Consider the following 18,998-nt stretch of genomic DNA (forward strand, 5'->3'; position numbering starts at 1 on the left):
GCTTGGGTCCCAGGGGCCGTGGAGAGGGATCCGGACTCCCAGAAGAGAGTGACTGATGGGGGACTCTTGAGAAAGGTGTGGGACTTCAGTACCAAGGGTTACTGGAGCAGCCAGGAGTCCGGCCCCAGAAATATTTCTTAAGCGTCTTCTCTGTCCTCTTAGAAAATTAAACTCCATCTTCCACACATGACATTGGAAAGAGAATGTACAGTAAGACGGGGAGGACAGTCCCTTCCCCCCATACACAGTCCTCAGCAAGAAGCAGAGTGAGATTGGGCAGAGAAAGCAGCAGGTGGCAGCTCCTCGCCTCTACTCCCTGTGGTCCCCTCAGGAAGGGAAGTGACTGATTCCAGAGACTGTCTCCTTCCTGAATAACCGCAGGACAGAGAGGTCCTTCCAGAACTGTCCTTGCAAAAGGTGTGGTAAAAGTTGGATTGGCCTCTGGGGCCGCCAATTGCAAAGGCTGGAAGGACCAAGAGGCCTAGTCCCTGCAGGGGGGGAGTACTGATGTCAGACACATCTGAGTTGGATACCTTCTTACTGATCGTAAGCAAATTGCGGATTTTTTCTGAGTTTTTCAGTCCACTCACCTCTAAAATGAGACTCTGGATACTACTTCCTGGGGTGAGCTAAGGATAATAACTGCCCTGGAATCGGCGCCTCCCTCCCCCAACCAGGCGGAGTGAGACAGGTGGCAGGACCAGGCACCGTGCCTTCTAGAGCCCACCTTAGAACGAGGCAGGAATAAGGGATTCCACACCGGCCCTGCTTAGAACAACAATCTAAGAACTGTTTGTGTGGGAGGTGCCAGCAAAAGCTTGCAAACTCTCCGCGCCTCTCTCAGGTTTCTTTGTGTGGTCTTCTCTCCTTCCTCCTCCACACCCTGCGGTGCCAGGCCCCGACGGGAAGAAATGAGGGAGGAGCGGACTGCCTCGCCCCTTTCTCCAGCCTGGGAGGAGCCAGCTGGCGTCTCCCGCAGCCCGGGACCGCTGCCCACCACCACCGCGAGGGGTCAGCAGAGCGTCATGGCTGCAGCCGGGAGTGAGGAGGGGGCTGGAGCGGCGGAGGGGAGTCTAGGAGTGGCCAGCAGAATGCCTGCATATTTCCTTATTAAATTGTTTTCAGAACCTTGTGTGTGATTCCACTTTAGCTATCTTGCTTTCTGGGGTGGTAACATTTCCACAGGGAACCCCAGAAACCCTTTTATTCCCAGCCCCAAGCCTAGAAGCTTGGCTGTGACAGGGCGGGGGGGTAGGGGAAGCGGGGTTGGGAACAAAGTTTGGACAGTGTGCGGTGCCAGGGCTACTCCCAGGTAGTCTCTGGGCCAACCAGGAGATGGGGGGCGCAAGGGGGGGAGGGCAGCGGGGTGAATCATCCTTCCTTCTCTGCAAAGCCCAGGAGTCCAAGGAGAGGGGAGTTCGGCTCTGATTCCGGAGGAACTGCCCTCTGGGCAGCCGAGTTCTCTTTTTGCTAAGCGGCCATAGACACAAAACCCAGGTCGCTTTTCTCCTGTCTGCGCGCTCTGGCTGCCACGTGCTCGAGACGCGCCCACACAGCGGAGAAACAAAGACAGCCAAGTGGCAGGGCTGCCAGCAGCCGCCTCGACATTTAATAAATGAAATTCCATAGCTGGGGGTCGATCGGGGGTGAACGGGCGGCCACCGCTAGTGGGCTGAGCGCCCGGTACGAGCTGCCAGGCCACTCCTCCCGTCCCTCCCTTCCCTCCGCTGGGGCTACCAAGCCCATGGACGCTTTGGTGAGGGTGCAGCACGGGGCGGCAGGTGGTGCTCCCCCCATACACCCGCGAAGTATCTGCCTGCAGAAGCCCCACCAGCTGAGCGGCTGGCTGTGGGGGAAGGGGAGGCCTTCGAGATGTTTTTTAAGGTGCGATTATAAATATATCCCGTGGATCGCGATTTCAAACAAACTTGTCAATCTGGGCCACAGCTAAAGGCGATGGAGGCTGCTTTGCATGTATTTCGGGTGGTGTGACTCATGAGCATTACTTATCTCCCCTAGGGAAGGAGCCTGCCCACCCACAAGTCACTGCCACTCTGGCACCGCTGGGATAAATCAATCAACTTGGGCACCCCTGTCCAAGGACTCCCCCCATCCTTGTTACCTAGCAGGAGTCCCTGATGCTGGGGAAACGCTTCCTTAATTGTGTCATCACTGACCTGCCCACCAGGCACCCATGCCCTCTCCCCACAAGCAGAATGCCCTGGCCTTTTGCTGCAGCAGGGATTGGAGCTGGGTGCACGCGGGGCACACGTGTGTGGGGGAGCATGCTCAGTGCGGGGGTGCACCCACGTGTGGCCTGCACCTCCGCTCCCTGCCCCCCACCCACATCCCTCGACTGCCTCTCTTGTGAAGTCCAGGAAGAAAGGCCATCACATTAAAGGCCCCTATATGTTATATTCACACGTTCTGGACCCACACACCTCTGGTGGCCCAGAAACACCGTGGATGTATATAAGGCAGATGACAAGTGACCACACATGCATGCACAGTGGTCACTCCTCGGGAGGTCTTTTAAAACCGTCCAGATTCTTTCCTCTCTAGATGGAAGCATGGAGGAAGGGATAGATGTATTTTTAGTCCAGAAGCAGAGGAATACACTGCATGACCTCCTGGGCACCTGGGCGTCCATATTGTCAGCAAGAGTGTGACCACACACACACACACACACACACACCTGGACACAGATGTGGACACATGGGGGACCAGGACACATACCTCACCCAAACCAGAGATAGGCAGGTACCCCAAGGCACAGCCCCTTTGACCGCGAAGGGGGGAGTGGGCCTAGGCCTTCAGGTCCTTCCTCTCTTCCGATACCCACCCAAGCCGGCTCACCCACCCTGGACCCTGGGCCGAGCGTCCCCCGACCACCCCCCACACCGAAAGTGAAGAGGAGGGGGCTGTGAGGGTGACTCCCACTGCCTCCCGGCCTGGGAAACCCGGAGCAGAGGCCGGGGCCGCACACCAAGCGGCCCCTTTAAGCGCCCCCGCCCCCTCCCGCCCGCGCTCCCGGCTTCCTTTCTCCGGGAGGCGCGGCCGGCAGCCCGGGCGGCGGGGCGGGGGTGTGGGCTGCCCCTCCCCCTGTGGGCCGGGCCTGCGCCGCTTCCTGCAGGAGCGGCCCGGAGCCGCGCAGGGGGCGGAGAGAGCGAGCGGCGAGCGGCGGCGGGGGCGGCGCGGGGCGGCGCGGGGCGGAGGGCGCCCGAGGGCGAGCGGGCAGGCGGGCACGGCGGGTTCCGGGCCAGCCCCAGGGGCGGACGGTTGGCCGGGCGCGCGGAGCCTCGCCGGGGCCTTGCCGGAGCCGGGCCGGGCAGCAGGGGCCGCCGCCGCCGCCCGGGCCCGCCGCCCGCGCCCCCCACGCTGGCCCAGAGGGCTGCGGCCGCGTCGCCGCTGAGGATGTCCCGGAAGGGGCCGCGAGCGGAGGTGTGTGCGGACTGCAGCGCCCCGGGTAAGCGGGGCCGGGCCGGGGGCGGGACCGCGCACTCAGGCCGCCGCCGGGCGGGCGCCGGGGCCTGGCGGGAGCGCCGTGCGGGGCCGGAGGGCGGGGCGGGGTGGGGGGCTGCGGCCTCCAGCCTCGGCCCCCGCCGGGGCCACTGCGGAGCCGCGTCCTTGGCGGGAGAGCCGGCCTGGGGGGGCCCCTGTTCCGTCGAGTCCGTGGACAAGCGAGGAAGGACATTCCCGGCGCCGCCTCCCACCCCTCAGTCTGAGGGAGGCGGGCAGCTGGCTGCCCCCTCCACCTCCATCTCAGTATCCAAACGGAAGCGCCAGCCTAGGGTGGCAGGAGGGCTGTGGCGGAGGCCGGCAGGGTTTAGGAGATGGGGGCGAGTGTGGTTTTGTGTCATCTCAGTGCCACCCCCGCGTCTTGCACCTGCTGCTCTCATGGTCGGCACGCCGGCCGGGGTGGCGGAGGGCAAGGGGCAGAGGACCGGGTAGATGCGCCAGGGGGGCTGATACACTTTCCTCAGGAGCAGATAAGGGTGGTTACTCCTAGGTCTCCCTGTTCCTGGTTCCCAGGGCTGGGGCTCCTTGCAGGGCCTGGTATTCAGGGCTCGTCCAAACCTGGGCATCTTCCCGGAGGCATCCCCAGGCCTGCTGGTGACTGGGAACAGCTTGGCTGGACCCAGCTTTTTCTGTTCCCCAGTAAGGGCTGCTTGGGAAAGTGGGCTTGGCATTGCCCTGTCCTGGATATGGACCCCTCCAGGTCCCCTAGCCCAGTCTGGCCAGAAACGGATAGGGGGCAGCGGCAAGAGGTGCCTAGCTTCCCAGCATCCACCTGGCTTCCTGGCCTGTGCCCTGGCTGTATTTACATGGTGTTTCCTTTCTTCCCAGGAGAATTGGGACTGGGCTGGTACCAATGCCCCTGGCCTGCTGAGGAGGTGAGGGGTAGTGATCCAGAGTGGCTGCCTCTCCATGAAGTGGGAGGACAGAACCAGTGATGGGGCTCAGCAGCAGGCCTGGGGAAGGAAGCTCTAGCCCTCGTCCATCCTCTCTTTAGGAAAGGAGCTGTTTCTCTGGGAGACCCCTGGGCAGGCTCAGGGGGTCTGCAAACTGCAGAGGAAATATAGGCATGATTAAGTGTGAGAGTGGGGTGCTGTTTTGTGGTAACTTCCAGGCATCTCTTGGATAGGCCCAGAACCCCAACAGGTTGAGCCCCACAGATGCTGTAGTGGTCCTGGTGGCACCAAGCTAGAGTTTTTGGGAACTGGATGCCTGGCAGAGGCAGGGGCACAAAATACTTCATGTGTGGTTATAACACTGAGGTCTCTCAGGGCATGTCTTGGTTTAGAGAGCCCTGGAGGAGCTGTCTGGGGGTGGGTGTCCTTAACCCTAATTAGCTGGAAACTATGACTCCTTCCCCCAACTGCAGGCAGATCTGGGGATGGAAGGGCCGAGGACACCTTGCCTTATATATGTCTGTCCCAGTCTGTTCTGCAACTCTGTGGGGTGGGTACAGCATGGAGAGGAGAGGCTTAGCAGACACCCTGTCAGAGGAGCCTGGATTTTAGTGATGCCTTTGTTTCCAGTTTATTCTGTGACCAAGACTTTCACTCTGGCTCTCAGTTTCCTCAACTGTGGGGCAAAGAAGTTAGAGTAGAAATGCTTTCTAGGGGGCCTGGTATCTCTGACTCTGCGGTCCTGGTTCTGGAGCAGCGGGATGTAGGGCAGCACCAGCTAGGCAGTCAAGCTTTCCACGCCGCACTCAAACATCGGGCTGAAGTTCCAGGTGCCCAGCGGGCTCGGGGAGGAATGGAGTTATCAGATGTGTTGGACTGCCCAGCTCCTCCCCTAGTCTTCACCTGGCAGGGGCATTCGTGCCCCAGATCCCTCCTTTTCCCCAATCCGGAATACAGGTCAGGAGGGTAGCAAGAAAGTGAGGATGGTAAGGTGGGCAGGATATGGACAGTCTCATTCATCATCCCACCCCAGTACCTGTTGTAGTGGCTGGCACTTTCCAAGTGTCTGGATGCTTGTCGGGACCCCAGCTGGGTGCTTGGGGTTACCCTGTGCCTCCCCGCCTAGAGTGCTGGCCCTGGTGTGCAGTGGCTTTTTTTGGTCTGATTCCTGTCCCGTAGCATTTCAGGTAAGAGAAGCATGAGGACACCCAGCAAGCAGTCTGGAGGCCAGATCCAGTGCCAGTCCCCTGGATCCTAACCCAGAGTCAAAGGCTTCTCTCACTATGATGGGAGCCTGCAGTCCCAGCCCTAGGAGTGGGCTCAGGGACCTTTTGTAGTTGGTTAATTTGAGGGGTCATGTAGGTCAGAGGTGAGATACAGCTTGAGTATGTCGCAAGGCAGCTGGGCATGGCATACCTGCCATGGCAGCTTGTGCTCCCTCATTGGGTGCCATCTGTGTCCCTGCCTGCCTTGGGAGTCCAAGAGTTTCGAACATCTGTTTCCGCCTTTCCTTTGCCTCTGCCCATCCTTGCCACATGGTATCAGTCAAGAGCCCACTCCTCACCCCATGGGTCTTTCCATTTTGGGAGCCCCAGGGATGGGAGTGAAGACCTCAAGATGTCCATCCTCTGGGCATCTCAGGTGAGCAAGGCTGGGGACAGAGGCTGCAGCCTGATTTGCCTCTTCACAATCTAGACTGTGAGGGGCAGCAAATGGTGGGCTTTTGTTCCTCTTTCACAGAGGTATAACTTGTGTGTGCAAAGTGCATGCACCTTACTGTGCACCCTCTTGGATTTTCCGTGTGTATACCTGTGTGACCTCTACTCTACTCTGATCAAGATGTGGAACATTTCCATCACTCTAGGGGGCTTCCTTGTGTCCCCTCCCAGTCAAGGCCCCCAAAGGTAACTACCATTCCAACCTCTGCCTCGTGGATTCCTCTTGCCTGCCTTCAGGGTGGTGGGCTTTTCCCACTTGTCTTGTGAAGGCCTGAGAGGGAGGCCTGAGGCTGGCCTTTACATGCAAACCTGCTAGCCCCAGAGGCCACTAATTGGCTGGTGGCATGAATTCACCTTGGTAGAGGCCTCCTTGGGGTTGGCACTGGATCCCTTCTGCTCCCTGCCCATACATATCAGACCCACAGCCTGACCTGAGCCAGAGCCTGGGGGAGGGCTGAGGAGATACCACATCCCCAAATCCTTGTCCCTTCTGCCCCACATTTGGTCCAAGCATCCTCTTGGGGGCAAGAGTCCCTTAACTTTAAAAGTACAGTAACTGGGGAGTGGAGGAGGAGAAAAGAAAATATAAATAAATTAATTAATTAATTAAAAAGTACAGTAGCTGTTTGACTTTCCGAAAACTTTCCTGGCTCTTCTACTTTGGAACTGGCTTAGTTGGGGCTTCGGGGTTCCTCCTTGAGTAGACCCAAGGCCCTTGCACAGAGAAAGTAGGTATAACAGTTAGGGTGGGCTTCCCATCTGTGTCATCCAGAACTGGGCTGGCACTGGTGTGGCCCAAGACCAGGACTGTGTCCCCTGCCCACCCTTCCTATTTCAGGCCACCTGGAGGAGAGGGAGCCCCTCCCCCAGGCTGAAGCAAAGCCTTAGACCATTCCCCTGATCCTGGTGTCCTGGTCTCTACCCTACCCAGGGACTCACCACATCTGGTCTGCCCATGGCTTAGGGCGCTAGAGCCACTGGCCCTGGATATCTGATCAGCCCTTCCAGGCCTGGCCTCTCCGGTAGGACCACAGGCCTGGGGTGGAGGCCTCAGGGCAGCCCATTTATGATCCTGGCCTGGGCGGCTCCCCACTTACAGGAAACCCCACCATTTCAGCAAGAGGAATTTAGGCTGCATCATTTCCGGCTTCCTGCCTGGGCTGCTGAAGGTAGCTGGCGGGAAGCCCCCTGACCCAGTGATGTTTGGAGTGGTGAGAGGGAGTTTTCCATGCCTAGTGGGGGCCTCACTATTCTGGTAAAGCCAACACAAAAGTGTGCCCTAGGGCTCCCCCTCTTCCCATAGATGTCTGGTCCCTTCCTGAGCCCCTGGAATCAGCCCCCTGGAGAGTATATGGGGGTCACCTTGTGCATCCCTCTGTTGCCCTATTTTGGGAGTGTCCCTAAAAAAGCCTAGACCCAAAGATAGGCCTTTCTTTCACTTCCTGTTTCCACACCTTACTGGGGGACACTTGCTGTGAGCAGAGCTCAGGCTGGGCCCCTGACTCAGTTTCCTCACAATTTGCCTGGCAACTTTGATGGAAGTCCTTGGAGGGGAAGGGCCTGAGAATTCTCTTCTGGTTGGGAAAGAGTCTCATCCTCTGTAAGCCTGTCCCTCCCCTGTGGGGACCCACTTCTGAACACCCTGAGCCTCCGGGGCAAGGCAGAAAGCCAGCCCCCCCGCCCCACCAGGACAGGGCTTCCTGAGTCAGGGTGGGGGCCTGGGCAGAGCAGAGTGTCCTGGGAGAGAGCTCCCTGCCCCCACTCTCAGCAGCACACAATGGCTGCTTTCTCCCCCGTGACCTTTCCACCGCCTGAGTTGTATGCAGCTGTCTCCTCCCCCTGTCCCAGAGGGGCCTGGGATGGGTGGGATCTCCTCTGCCCTTGAGAAGGACCCTGTGAGCTCCCACCCAGCCCTGGCCTGCCTTCTTGTTTCCAAAGTTCACTTCTTCCCAAGGAGCAGAGAGTGGCTCCCAGGGCCTTGCTCATCTGGGGCTGCAGGGGCAGAGGGACAGCAGCAAGTGAGGACATGGCATGGTCTCGGCCGTCCAAGTGCCTGGGTGTGCATCCTGGCAATTCCATCCATTAGCTGTGTGACCTTGAGTAAGCCCTCTAATCTCTCTGAGCCACTGTTTCCTCATCTGTAAAACAGAGATAGCATTTCCTACCTCGCCTGACAGTTGTGAGAGGAATCATATGTAATGTTCCCAGCTGGTACACAGTGTGTGCACAGTGAAGGTTGGCTCCTTTGCTCTGTCCATCCTCCCCAAGAGGAGCTCCAGCTCACACCCTCAGTGATGGTGGCAGGAGGCTCAGGCATGCAAGGGCCTCTCACTTGCCGGAGCAAGGGCAGGGGTGGGAGTCCGTGGAGGGTGCAGTTTGTCAGGCAGGTTCCAGCAGAAGCCTGGGTGCAGGAGACACATGGCACTGACCCAGAACAGGAGGGGTGCCCGGGGGTGTCTGGCAGATAACATCAGGGTGGCGTCCCCTATGGGATTCCTGCCTCCCTGCGAGAAGGACTGGGGCAGCAGCCTTGTTTCCTAGGAAAAGGCTGTGAGACTGGTAGCAGCGGCTACAGGACAGGAAGCTGTGCCTGCTGAATGGGCTCTGGGGACTGCACATCCTGGAGGGGCAGAGATGTATAAGAAAGGACATGACTGTCGGCCCCGCAGCTGTAAGCCCTTGGGTAACCTTCTTTGGTATCCTGGGCATACTGATGGTCCCAGCTCCCAGGCTGTGGGGAACTGTGTGAGTGACCCTGGGTGAAGTACTGAAGCATACATAGTACTGGCCCAGAGCAGGTGCTCAGGGGGTCTCGCCTGTTGTTGGCTCTTGCTGACCTCCGCCCTCACCCTGGCAGACCCTGGCTGGGCATCCATCAGCAGGGGTGTGCTGGTGTGTGACGAGTGCTGCAGTGTACACCGGAGCCTGGGACGCCACATCTCCATTGTCAAGCACCTTCGCCACAGCGCCTGGCCTCCCACGCTGCTGCAGGTACAGGGCTAGGCTGGGTGGTTCTTCCTTCCCCATATTTCCCCCACACCCACATACACATCTGTCTGGAATCTGCAGCTTACCAGGACCAGCACCTTCCTGGGGCAGAGCCTAACCTCGACCCTTTCCACCCGTCCACTCACCTCATGCAGAAAGAGAAGTCTCACGCCAGCCTTGCCACTTACTAGCTTGGCCATGTAGTGTGAGCAAGTCACCTAACCTTTCTGAGCCTTGGCATGCTCACCATTCAACCTGAAGTGTTAAACAGGATCCGTGTCTGTGGGTGGCTGGACTGGATGGAGGTATGATGGTGTGAGGCACACAGTAGGCCTCCTTGGTAGAGTTTTCAGCCATGCCAGCTGCAGCAGGCGCTCAGGAGGTGTTTCCCCCAGTGCCCTGCACGCAGTGGGCACTCTCTCACTTGGCATCTCTTCCCTGCAGATGGTGCACACGCTCGCCAGCAACGGGGCCAACTCCATCTGGGAGCACTCCCTGCTGGACCCCGCACAAGTGCAGAGCGGCCGGCGCAAAGCCAACCCCCAAGACAAAGTCCAGTGAGTGGGCTAGAGGGGTGGTGGGCAGGGGCCCAGAGGTGACAAGGTGACTGGCCTCTCCTACTCTGCTCCCCATTTCCTCCTGTGTACCCCATGCAGTCCCATCAAGTCAGAGTTCATCAGGGCCAAGTATCAGATGCTGGCGTTTGTGCACAAGCTTCCCTGCCGGGACGATGATGGGGTCACTGCCAAAGACCTCAGCAAGGTTTGAGGGGTCTTACGACGGATGGGTGGGCCTTTCCTCTTCTTCCCTGCTTCCCGACACCCTGAAGACCTCTCCTTTGTCGCCACTGAGCCCTAGGACCCAAAGGCAGCCAAGTGATGGGAGAACGGAGGCACAGTGGCAGACAAGATTGCTTGGTCAGGCTGCGCGTGGCCAAAGCTCTGCAGCTCCCAAGTGGACACTCAAGGCTCCCCAGCTGCCACTGAAAAGCTGGGAAAACTTGGGGCAGTTACTTAGCCTCCCAGAGCCTCAGTTTCCTCATCTGTAAAATGGGAAAGAAGAGACAGCATCTACCTCAAAGATAATATGTTCTAAGTAGAGCACACAGCACATGTGGTAGATGGCGACTGAAGGCAGCATTTATCAGTTGGCATTAACACCTACTGGGAAGCCTCTGTCCTCCCTGACATGGTCTGATTTTGGCAGGGCCCTTTGTTGCTGGTAGGAGTCCCAGGGACAGCCTGGGCTAGGTACAGCTTGAGGTCCGGTACACCTCGTGCACTTGTCTATTTACTGCACACTCTGCTCCTTGCAGCAACTGCACTCAAGTGTGCGGACAGGCAACTTGGAGACGTGTTTGCGCCTGCTATCCCTGGGTGCCCAGGCCAACTTCTTCCACCCAGAGAAGGGCACCACACCTCTGCATGTGGCTGCCAAGGCAGGGCAGACACTGCAGGCCGAGCTGCTCGTAGTGTATGGGGCTGACCCTGGCTCCCCTGACGTTAATGGCCGCACACCCATTGACTATGCCAGGTGAGGGTCGGCTAAAGGGCGAGGTGTGGGTGGATGGGTGGCGGAGTGGGCTGCTGCTGCAGGGCTGAGCCCTACCCCCTCCCCACAGGCAGGCGGGGCACCATGAACTGGCGGAAAGGCTAGTCGAGTGCCAGTATGAGCTCACTGACAGGTTGGCCTTCTACCTCTGTGGACGCAAGCCGGGTGAGCAGAGCATGGGGAGGGCCTGGCTGGGCCAGGCAGGTGGGACCTGGACACACCCCGGCACCTGCCGTAGTGACAGAGCGGCTGGGGAACAGCGTTGCTAGGCAACTGGCTCCTGTGAAATTGCTGCAGGCTCTGGGTTGCAGCACGTTGTGGCTAGGGAGTGGGGGTGGGCATACTTCCAGCCAGCTCCCAGTGCTCTTGGGGGTGGCCTGCCCTCCTTCCTAAAACCCTAACACTTCTGGGTGCCAAGCCCTGCTCATGGCAGTGAGGTGGGCTCCAGCTGCTGAAGCCACCCAGCACCAGTGAGTGACTTGGCATTTTTATTTTTGTTCAGATCACAAGAATGGGCATTACATCATCCCACAGATGGCTGACAGGTGAGTGCCCACCTGATGCCCCTTCCCAGAGGCTGTTGGATGCCATGCGGATGCCTGACCCCCAGGCCTCCACCCCTCCCACTCCCCATCCCCCAGGGGCTGGAGACACAGGCCTCTCACAGCCTAGTCCTTAGTCCCCAATGCTGGGGCCCCAAGGCAGGTAGGAAATGTCAGCTCAGCACTTGGTCAGCACAGCCTGAGCCCCATGAGCATCAAGTACATGGAGGGCTTAGGTACAAGAAACGACCCCCAGGCTGGGAGAGTAGACCACTACGTTCTGCCCCAGTGACACCAACCCCACTGTAAAACTTCAGACAAGCTTCTGCTGGCCAGTGAAAAGATGGGTGGGCTCCAGGAATCTGACTAACTTTGAGACTACTGGCCAGGCCTCTGTGGCATGTTCAGAAGTTAGGCAGGGGCCCTGGGGCAGGGAATAAATGAGGTGTTTCTGCCTCTAATCTGAGAGGCCTCAAGTGCCCAGGTAGTGTGGGACACCCCCAGCCACTCACCCAGCTCACAAGATGGGTGCTAGTGCCACCTGGTGGCTGCCTCTCATGGCCACGGCTTCGTGCCAGGCTGTGCCTGCTGGCCTGGATTTGGAGGAGCCTCTCTCCCTCCCCAAGGGCCTGTGTGGACAGATGGGGACAGTCAGGCCTAGGCAACTCAGATCCTTAAACCCAGACCGCCTCTGTTCCGAGACCCCCCCCCCAAGACCCCCTGCTTTAGTCTGATTCGGCCTAGTGTGTGTGTGTATGTGTACGTGGTGAACACACCCATGTGTAGACTTACATTCGATGACACGTTAACTGAGCACCTTCCCAGAGCTAGCTGCTGCTCTTGGCAGGGGAGCCACAGAGCTAACTCAGATACAGTCCCTTCCCCTGAGGAGCTCACAGTCTAGACAGGGAGGCAGCCTTGTGAGGCGGTTACAGTCCATTGTGGGAAGTGTAGGAAGAGCAGAGACATAGAGGTTCAAAGTGCCATGCCAGGGACTGAGGCAGCTCGTGTGGCTGGAGCATAAGGTGAGAGGCAGGGAATCCCAGGAGCAAGACTGGAACGGGGATGGGTGAAAGAATGAGCCACCCTGTGAGCTTCAGCAAGAGCTGTGACCATCCTGAGGGCAGTGTTCGAGCATAGATGTGTGCAGTCAGCTTTGCCACTCACTGGCTGTGTGACTTGAGGCAGGCTACCTGACCTCTCTGAGCCTTGATGGTTACCTCTCCTGGCAATGGGGATGAAAATACCTGTTTTTCAGGGCTGTTGAGGGGATTAAATAGTATAATATGATGCATGCAAAGCATTTAGCATATGTTTTTCAGTGAGCTGTTTGTTGAAGTGTGAGTATGCCGTGTGCACCTGTTATTATTGCAGTGTTTTATGACAAGGGGTAGCACAGCCAGATGTGTCAAAAAGATCACACTGCCCGGGCACAGCGGCTCAGGCCTGTCATCCTAGCACTCTGGGAGGCCGAGGCGGGAGGATTGCTTGAGCCCAGGAGTTCAAGACCAGCCTGAGCAAGAGCGAGACCCCGTCTCTACTAAAAATAGAAAGAAATTATATGGACAGCTAAAAATATATATAGAAAAAATTAGCCGGGCATGGTGGCGCCCACCTGTAGTCCCAGCTACTTGGGAGGCTGAGGCAGGAGGATCACCCGGGCCCAAGAGTTTGGGTTTGCAGTGAGCTATGATGATGCCACCGCACTGTAACCTGGGTGACAGAGCAAGACCCTGAATAAAAAAAAAAAACAAAGAAAAAGTCACTCTGGCCGCTGGATGGAGAAAGGATTATAGGGACAAGACTGGGAGTAGGGTGGTGGATTAAGAAACTGTTGCAAAGCCTAGGCAAGAGGAAATGGTGGCAGAACAGGGGGGCTTGGCTAGGACTTGAGTGCGAGAGAGACTTAGGTGACTGCCAGGCGACTGACACTGGTGCTGGGTGAATGGGTCACTGAGAGAGAAAGCCAGAGGAACAGGCTGGGGGGTGAGAGGAATTCGGCTTTGTACCCTCTGGGTCGGGCGTGCGTGCGTGCGTGCATGGAGATGGGTCTGGGCCTGCTGTGAGAAGGCATGTGCTGCCCTGCTCCTGCGTAATTGCTGCCTCTGTCCTGTTCTTCCCTCTGCTGCCTTCCTCTGGACTTAGATCTCGGCAAAAGTGCATGTCTCAGAGGTATATCGTGCCTGTGGGGCAGCAGGCCTGGAGGTTGGGTAGGGCGGGGAGCCACTTGGGTGTGTAGCATCTGGGTGTTTGTCTCCCTGGGTTCCCTGCATGTTTGGGCGGTCACCGGCAGGGGCCTGGCCATCTCTCATGTCTGGTCTGTCCCCCTCCTCCCCTTTCCTCTCTCCCTCTGTCCACAGCCTGGACCTATCTGAATTGGCCAAAGCTGCTAAGAAGAAGCTGCAGGCAGTAAGTCTCCCCAGACAGGCCCTAGCGCTGGAGCTGCCTCCACCCTGCCCTACTGCTGCTGCTCCCCTTCCTCCGACCTGCCCCTCACTGGCCTCACCAGTCCCCTCACTTCGACCTTCCCACGAGGGAACGGACTGGTCTGGCCTCCCTTCTGTCCTTTCCCACCTTGGGGCTCAGCCCGCAAACCCCTACCCATTTCAGAGAGCGCAGGGGGCTGGGTGGCACAGGGACACTAGCCATTCCCCGCATCTCACGGCATCCTGGCCAGCTGGCCTTGTTGGCGTTGGGCCGACTGATCTGACAAAACCTGGGTTCCCCTCTCTGCCTCCAGCTCAGCAACCGGCTTTTTGAGGAGCTCGCCATGGACGTATATGACGAGGTGGATCGAAGAGAAAATGATGCGGGTGAGTCAGGGACAGGAGAGCATCGGAGGCCTGGATGCTTAGGGCAAGAGTGCCACCCTGCAGGGGAAGGGCAGGGGCCTGGCATGGGTCTCTGGTCATTGAATGGGATGAAGAAGGGGTGCCTGGGGTTGGGCCGCTCAGAGGCCTGCAGACGAGCCCTGCCGGCTGTGAGCTTCCCAGGCTGGGCAGGGCGCTGAGCTGGAGGCTGCCAGCCTGCCCCTCCTAAAGACTGGGCTCCTCTCCACTCGGCAGCCTCCCACTTTGGCTGTCTCCCCAGTCCCACTCCGCCCCCCTGCATCACTCCTTCCTGGCCACAGCCAGATTCCAGCCCAAATTCTGGGTCTGGACTGGCCTCTTTCCCTTCGTCAGTTCCCGGCCAGCCTTGCCCGACCCAGCCTAGCTCTGCACACCGAAGACCACCCTATTTTGAACACCAGTGCTCAGTGGGCATGGGGGCAGCTAGGAAGGGTGTGTTCCACACTTCCCCACCTCCACTGTGGGGGCCTGGCCACCACAGCTGATGTGCTCCTATCCCTCCCTGACAGTGTGGCTGGCTACCCAGAACCACAGCACCCTGGTGACAGAGCGCAGTGCTGTGCCCTTCCTTCCTGTTAACCCAGAATACTCAGCCACAAGGAATCAGGTGAGAGGGCAGGGTCGGGGGCCTGGGTCCCTCCTCAGCCCATGTTGGGCTGGGGCCTGGGCCAGCTCTGCACTCCTCGCTAAAGCCTCCCGTAGGGCCTGGCTGGCACTGGGATTTGGGAAGGGGGAAGAGGCTGTTCTTTCGAGCATTGGTTAGCAGCTCTGGTGGGTGTTCTAGCCCCTTCCTAAGAGCTTGTGTAGATACCTGACTCTGTACCATGTCTGACCCTGGCCTGGGGGCTGGCTGTGGCTGCTGACTGGCCTGGTGAAGTCAGGCTGGGATTTTTCAGCTGTGGTTAAGTTGGATGGCAGGGCGTCGCCTTGCAGCTTTGTCCTCACCCCCGTGTGTCAGCCACAAGGGGGGAGCCCCTCATGCAAGCCTGACCCTGTCTGCCTCACAGGGGCGACAGAAGTTGGCCCGCTTCAATGCCCGAGAGTTCGCCACCCTGATCATCGACATTCTCAGTGAGGCCAAGCGGAGACAGCAGGGCAAGAGCCTGAGCAGCCCCACAGGTGGGAGGGCGTGGACGGCGCGGGCGCTGTTGCAGGATGCTCTCTTTGGTGGCTCCCTTTGTGTGGGGGTGATAGCATAGACGGGCTGTGAGGCTGAGTGAGCCCTGAGTGGCAAGCCTTGTGTCCTCAGACAACCTCGAGCTGTCTGCGCGGAGCCAGAGTGACCTGGATGACCAGCACGACTACGACAGTGTGGCCTCCGATGAGGACACCGACCAGGAGCCCCTGCGCAGCGCTGGCGCCACTCGGAACAACCGTGCCCGGGTCTGAGCACTGTCCCTCCCCTCCCACCCACTCCCCGGTGCCCTCACCCCCAGCCTCCACCAAGGCCCAGCTCTATCTTCTAGTAGCCCTGGGGCCTTGGGGACAAGTGGGCTGGTTACAGCCCCACTAACCACCCCCAAGGGTATCTGCTCCGTTGCCCCTGGTGGCTGACCGGCTCACATCTCTCTGCAGAGCATGGACTCCTCCGACCTATCCGACGGGGCTGTGACGCTGCAGGAGTACCTGGAGCTGAAGAAGGCCCTGGCTACCTCCGAGGCAAAAGTGCAGCAGCTCATGAAGGTCAACAGTAGCTTGAGTGATGAGCTCCGGAGGCTGCAGAGGGAGGTGAGGGCTGCAGCCTCAGTGGGAATGGGGAGGCCCAGGACCCCTGGAGGGAGGATGGCCGTCACCCGGAGGTTCCGGGCCTGCCTGATACCACCCTGCACTGACAGATCCATAAGCTGCAGGCGGAGAATCTGCAGCTCCGGCAGCCGCCAGGGCCGGTGCCCACACCCCCGCTCCCCAGCGAGCGCGCGGAACACACGCCCATGGGGCCTAGTGGGAGCACCCACCGCAGGGACCGCCAGGCCTTCTCCATGTATGAACCAGGCTCCGCCCTGAAGCCCTTTGGGGGCCCTCCTGGGGACGAGCTCACCACACGGCTACAGCCTTTCCACAGCACTGTGAGTTGCCCCGGGGGTCTCACGGCGTGGGGAGACAGAGGGCTGGGGTTAGCACAGGGCCCACTGTGACGCTCACTGTGCAACACCCTCAGGAGCTAGAGGATGACGCCATCTATTCGGTGCACGTTCCTGCCGGCCTTTACCGGGTAAGCAGGGTCTGGGGAAGGAGGGTCCAGTTCCAGCCAGCAGGTGCTAAATCCAGTGGCAGTCAGGCTCTGTGCTCGGCCCGAAGGGCAAGCTGGGCGGTGGGTGGAGGGGAGGGGACGCTGACTCCAGCTCTGCCCTGGGTTGCAGATCCGGAAAGGGGTCTCTGCCTCAGCCGTGCCCTTCACTCCCTCCTCCCCACTGCTGTCGTGCTCCCAGGAAGGAGGCCGCCACACGGTAACATTTCCTCACCCGTGCCCAAGGGGCGGGCTCGGGGGCTGTGCGGGCTGGAGAGCTGTGCACTCACCCCCACCCGCTCCCACACCCTCCAGAGCAAGCTCTCCCGCCACGGCAGTGGTGCCGACAGCGACTACGAGAACACGCAAAGTGGGGACCCGCTACTCGGGTGAGGCTCCCTTGGGTCTTGAGCCCAGCTCTGCTCACACCCTGAGGGGAGGCTCAGAGGGCCCCAGAGCCCAGAGTGTGAGGACGGAGGTGAGCAGCCCCATGGCTGGAACGTCTCTCTTTTTCTAACCTGGGCATCAGGCTGGAAGGGAAGCGGTTTCTGGAGCTGGGCAAAGAGGAAGACTTCCACCCAGAGCTGGAAAGCCTGGATGGAGACCTAGACCCTGGGCTTCCCAGCACCGAGGACGTCATCCTGAAGACAGAGCAGGTCACCAAGAACATTCAGGAATTGTTGCGGGCAGCCCAGGAATTCAAGCATGACAGGTACGGGGTGGGGAGCAGGCTCCTGTTTGCCTCTGGAGTGTTGCAGGAGACACGAGAGGGGCCCATACTCCACTGTCCCTGGGAACCTTCCTCAAGAGCCCCCCTAATTTATATGCTCCCCTCCCCCTACAGCTTTGTCCCCTGCTCGGAGAAGATCCATTTGGCTGTGACCGAGATGGCCTCCCTCTTCCCGAAGGTACAGGGGCCACAGAGAGGATCAAGAGCGGGAGGGGTTCAGGCCAGGGCAGGTGTAGAGAACCTGGGTGGAGACGTGGACGGACACGCTGGTGCCTGGTTGTGGCTCACGGCATAAAGTCCAAGGCCCAGCCCTCCTCTTCCTCCCTCCAGAGGCCAGCCCTGGAGCCGGTGCGGAGCTCCCTGCGGCTGCTCAATGCCAGCGCATACCGGCTGCAGAGCGAGTGCCGGAAGACAGTGCCCCCGGAGCCTGGTGCCCCTGTGGACTTCCAGCTGCTAACCCAGCAGGTGATCCAGTGCGCCTATGACATCGCCAAGGCTGCCAAGCAGCTGGTCACCATCACCACCCGAGAGAAGAAGCAGTGACCACTCTCCCCACACCCTCACCTGCACCCTGGGACCTCACTGGCCATGGGAACTGGGCCACTCCAGACACTAATCCCCACCCCAACAGAGCCACTGGCACAAGTGCCCTTAGTGCTGCCACTCTCCCCTGGCAGCCAGGTGCCCTGGTGCCCACCCCCTCGACCCCCCAAGGATGGGGAGGTGGGGTGGCAGGAGCTTCTGTCCCCACATTCCATGCACCTCCCCCCTGTATATAGCATCCCCTCCCTCCTAGTGTGCAGGGGCCTGCAAGACATCACTCCCAGCCCCTTGCTCTCTGGGGCACCCTCAGCAAAAGGTCGGGTGGGGACACTCCAAGCGGGGCAGCTCCCCCTACGTGCACCCCACCCCCATGAGCCAGTTCAGCCCTATTGGGGGCCGAGCGGGGGCATCCCCCTCCTTTGTACATAATCTCTGTGGATGTCCCTGCCCTGTAGCCACCAGCCCCTTGCTGCTCTCCTTTAATGCCAAACGGCCCCTGCCTAGCACACGGGCCCCAACCTGTGTGCCGGGGTCCCCAGCAGCAGACACTGGAAAATCTTTTTTTTTTTCCTCTCTCTTATCCCCCACCCCTTAATTTTAACTTTGTGGTAACTGAGTGTCCCTGCGTGCCTGCGTGTGAGTGTGCGGGCGGCAGTGCCGTTCCGGAGGCCTGGTCCATCTGGAGTTTCAAAGGGTGAGGAAACCAGAGCAGTGGGACCGGCGCTGGGGGTCAGCCTCCCTTTCCCCCACCTGGGGCTAGGGACTACCAGGGTAACCAGCTGTGGGCCTGCCCGCCACCTCTCCTCACCACTCCGCCGACTCGTACTCCTCTATGAACTTAAAATGAAACCACTTCCCTCCATCTCCTCCTGCTCCCTTGTGGAGGGGGACTGTGCTGGCCGGGGTTGGAGGACTGAGCGCCTGGGGCTGGCTCCCCAGGGTCCCCGACTCAGCTGGTGGCTATGGAGCTGAGAGTCCCCTCCCTGTAACCTCTGCGAGGCTGGCACCCACCATCACTACCTGCACCTGCTGTGGTCCCACCCTCTGAAGGCCTGGGAACCTGGCCACAGCCTGGGAAGGTGGCACGGCAGATGGCAGTGCTACCAGCTCCTCTTCCCGCCCTGCAAGAGGCCAGGCCCTACCTGTGTGCCAGTGGGTGGGCTATCAAGACGTGTCATGTACATTTGTATCAAAAATAAAGAAGTGACCATGTGCTGCTGCTGATGCTTACAGAGTGGGGGTGGGGTGCCAGACATGAAAAGGAGGACTGCAAGTGCCCCAAGAACCCCCAACCCTGCACCTGGTAAGGCCACATCTGGTAGGAGTTCAGGAATGACAGTGTTTCCATAACTACCACCACCGTCCCACTAACACACTCCCAGTCCCATGCCTAGGGCCAGGTTGGCCGGTGCCCAAGCTGTTATAAAAAACACTACCT

General features: G+C 59.5%; 1 protein-coding gene across 2 annotated transcripts; it reads left to right on the top strand.

Annotated features, from left to right (window-relative positions):
* The first annotated feature begins 3,131 nt into the window (after nt 1–3,131).
* GIT1 (GIT ArfGAP 1) lies at nt 3,132–18,772 on the top strand. Of its 2 annotated transcripts, XM_045525301.1 has the most exons (21): nt 3,132–3,466; nt 8,988–9,121; nt 9,563–9,675; nt 9,775–9,880; nt 10,434–10,651; nt 10,740–10,834; nt 11,172–11,214; nt 13,357–13,383; nt 13,572–13,620; nt 13,952–14,024; nt 14,570–14,667; nt 15,068–15,179; nt 15,310–15,443; nt 15,636–15,788; nt 15,896–16,126; nt 16,219–16,272; nt 16,421–16,507; nt 16,603–16,676; nt 16,817–16,999; nt 17,132–17,195; nt 17,348–18,772. In XM_045525301.1, the coding sequence occupies exons 1-21, from the start codon at nt 3,415–3,417 to the stop codon at nt 17,558–17,560; spliced, it is 2,313 nt and encodes a 770-aa protein (XP_045381257.1). In that variant the 5' UTR covers nt 3,132–3,414; the 3' UTR covers nt 17,561–18,772. The 2 variants fall into 2 exon arrangements, with proteins under 2 accessions (XP_045381257.1, XP_045381258.1); XM_045525302.1 differs by lacking the exon at nt 13,357–13,383.
* Nucleotides 18,773–18,998: the final 226 nt, after the last annotated feature.

This window comes from Lemur catta, chromosome 15 (assembly GCF_020740605.2).
Source record: "Lemur catta isolate mLemCat1 chromosome 15, mLemCat1.pri, whole genome shotgun sequence".
Lineage (NCBI taxonomy): Eukaryota > Metazoa > Chordata > Mammalia > Primates > Lemuridae > Lemur > Lemur catta.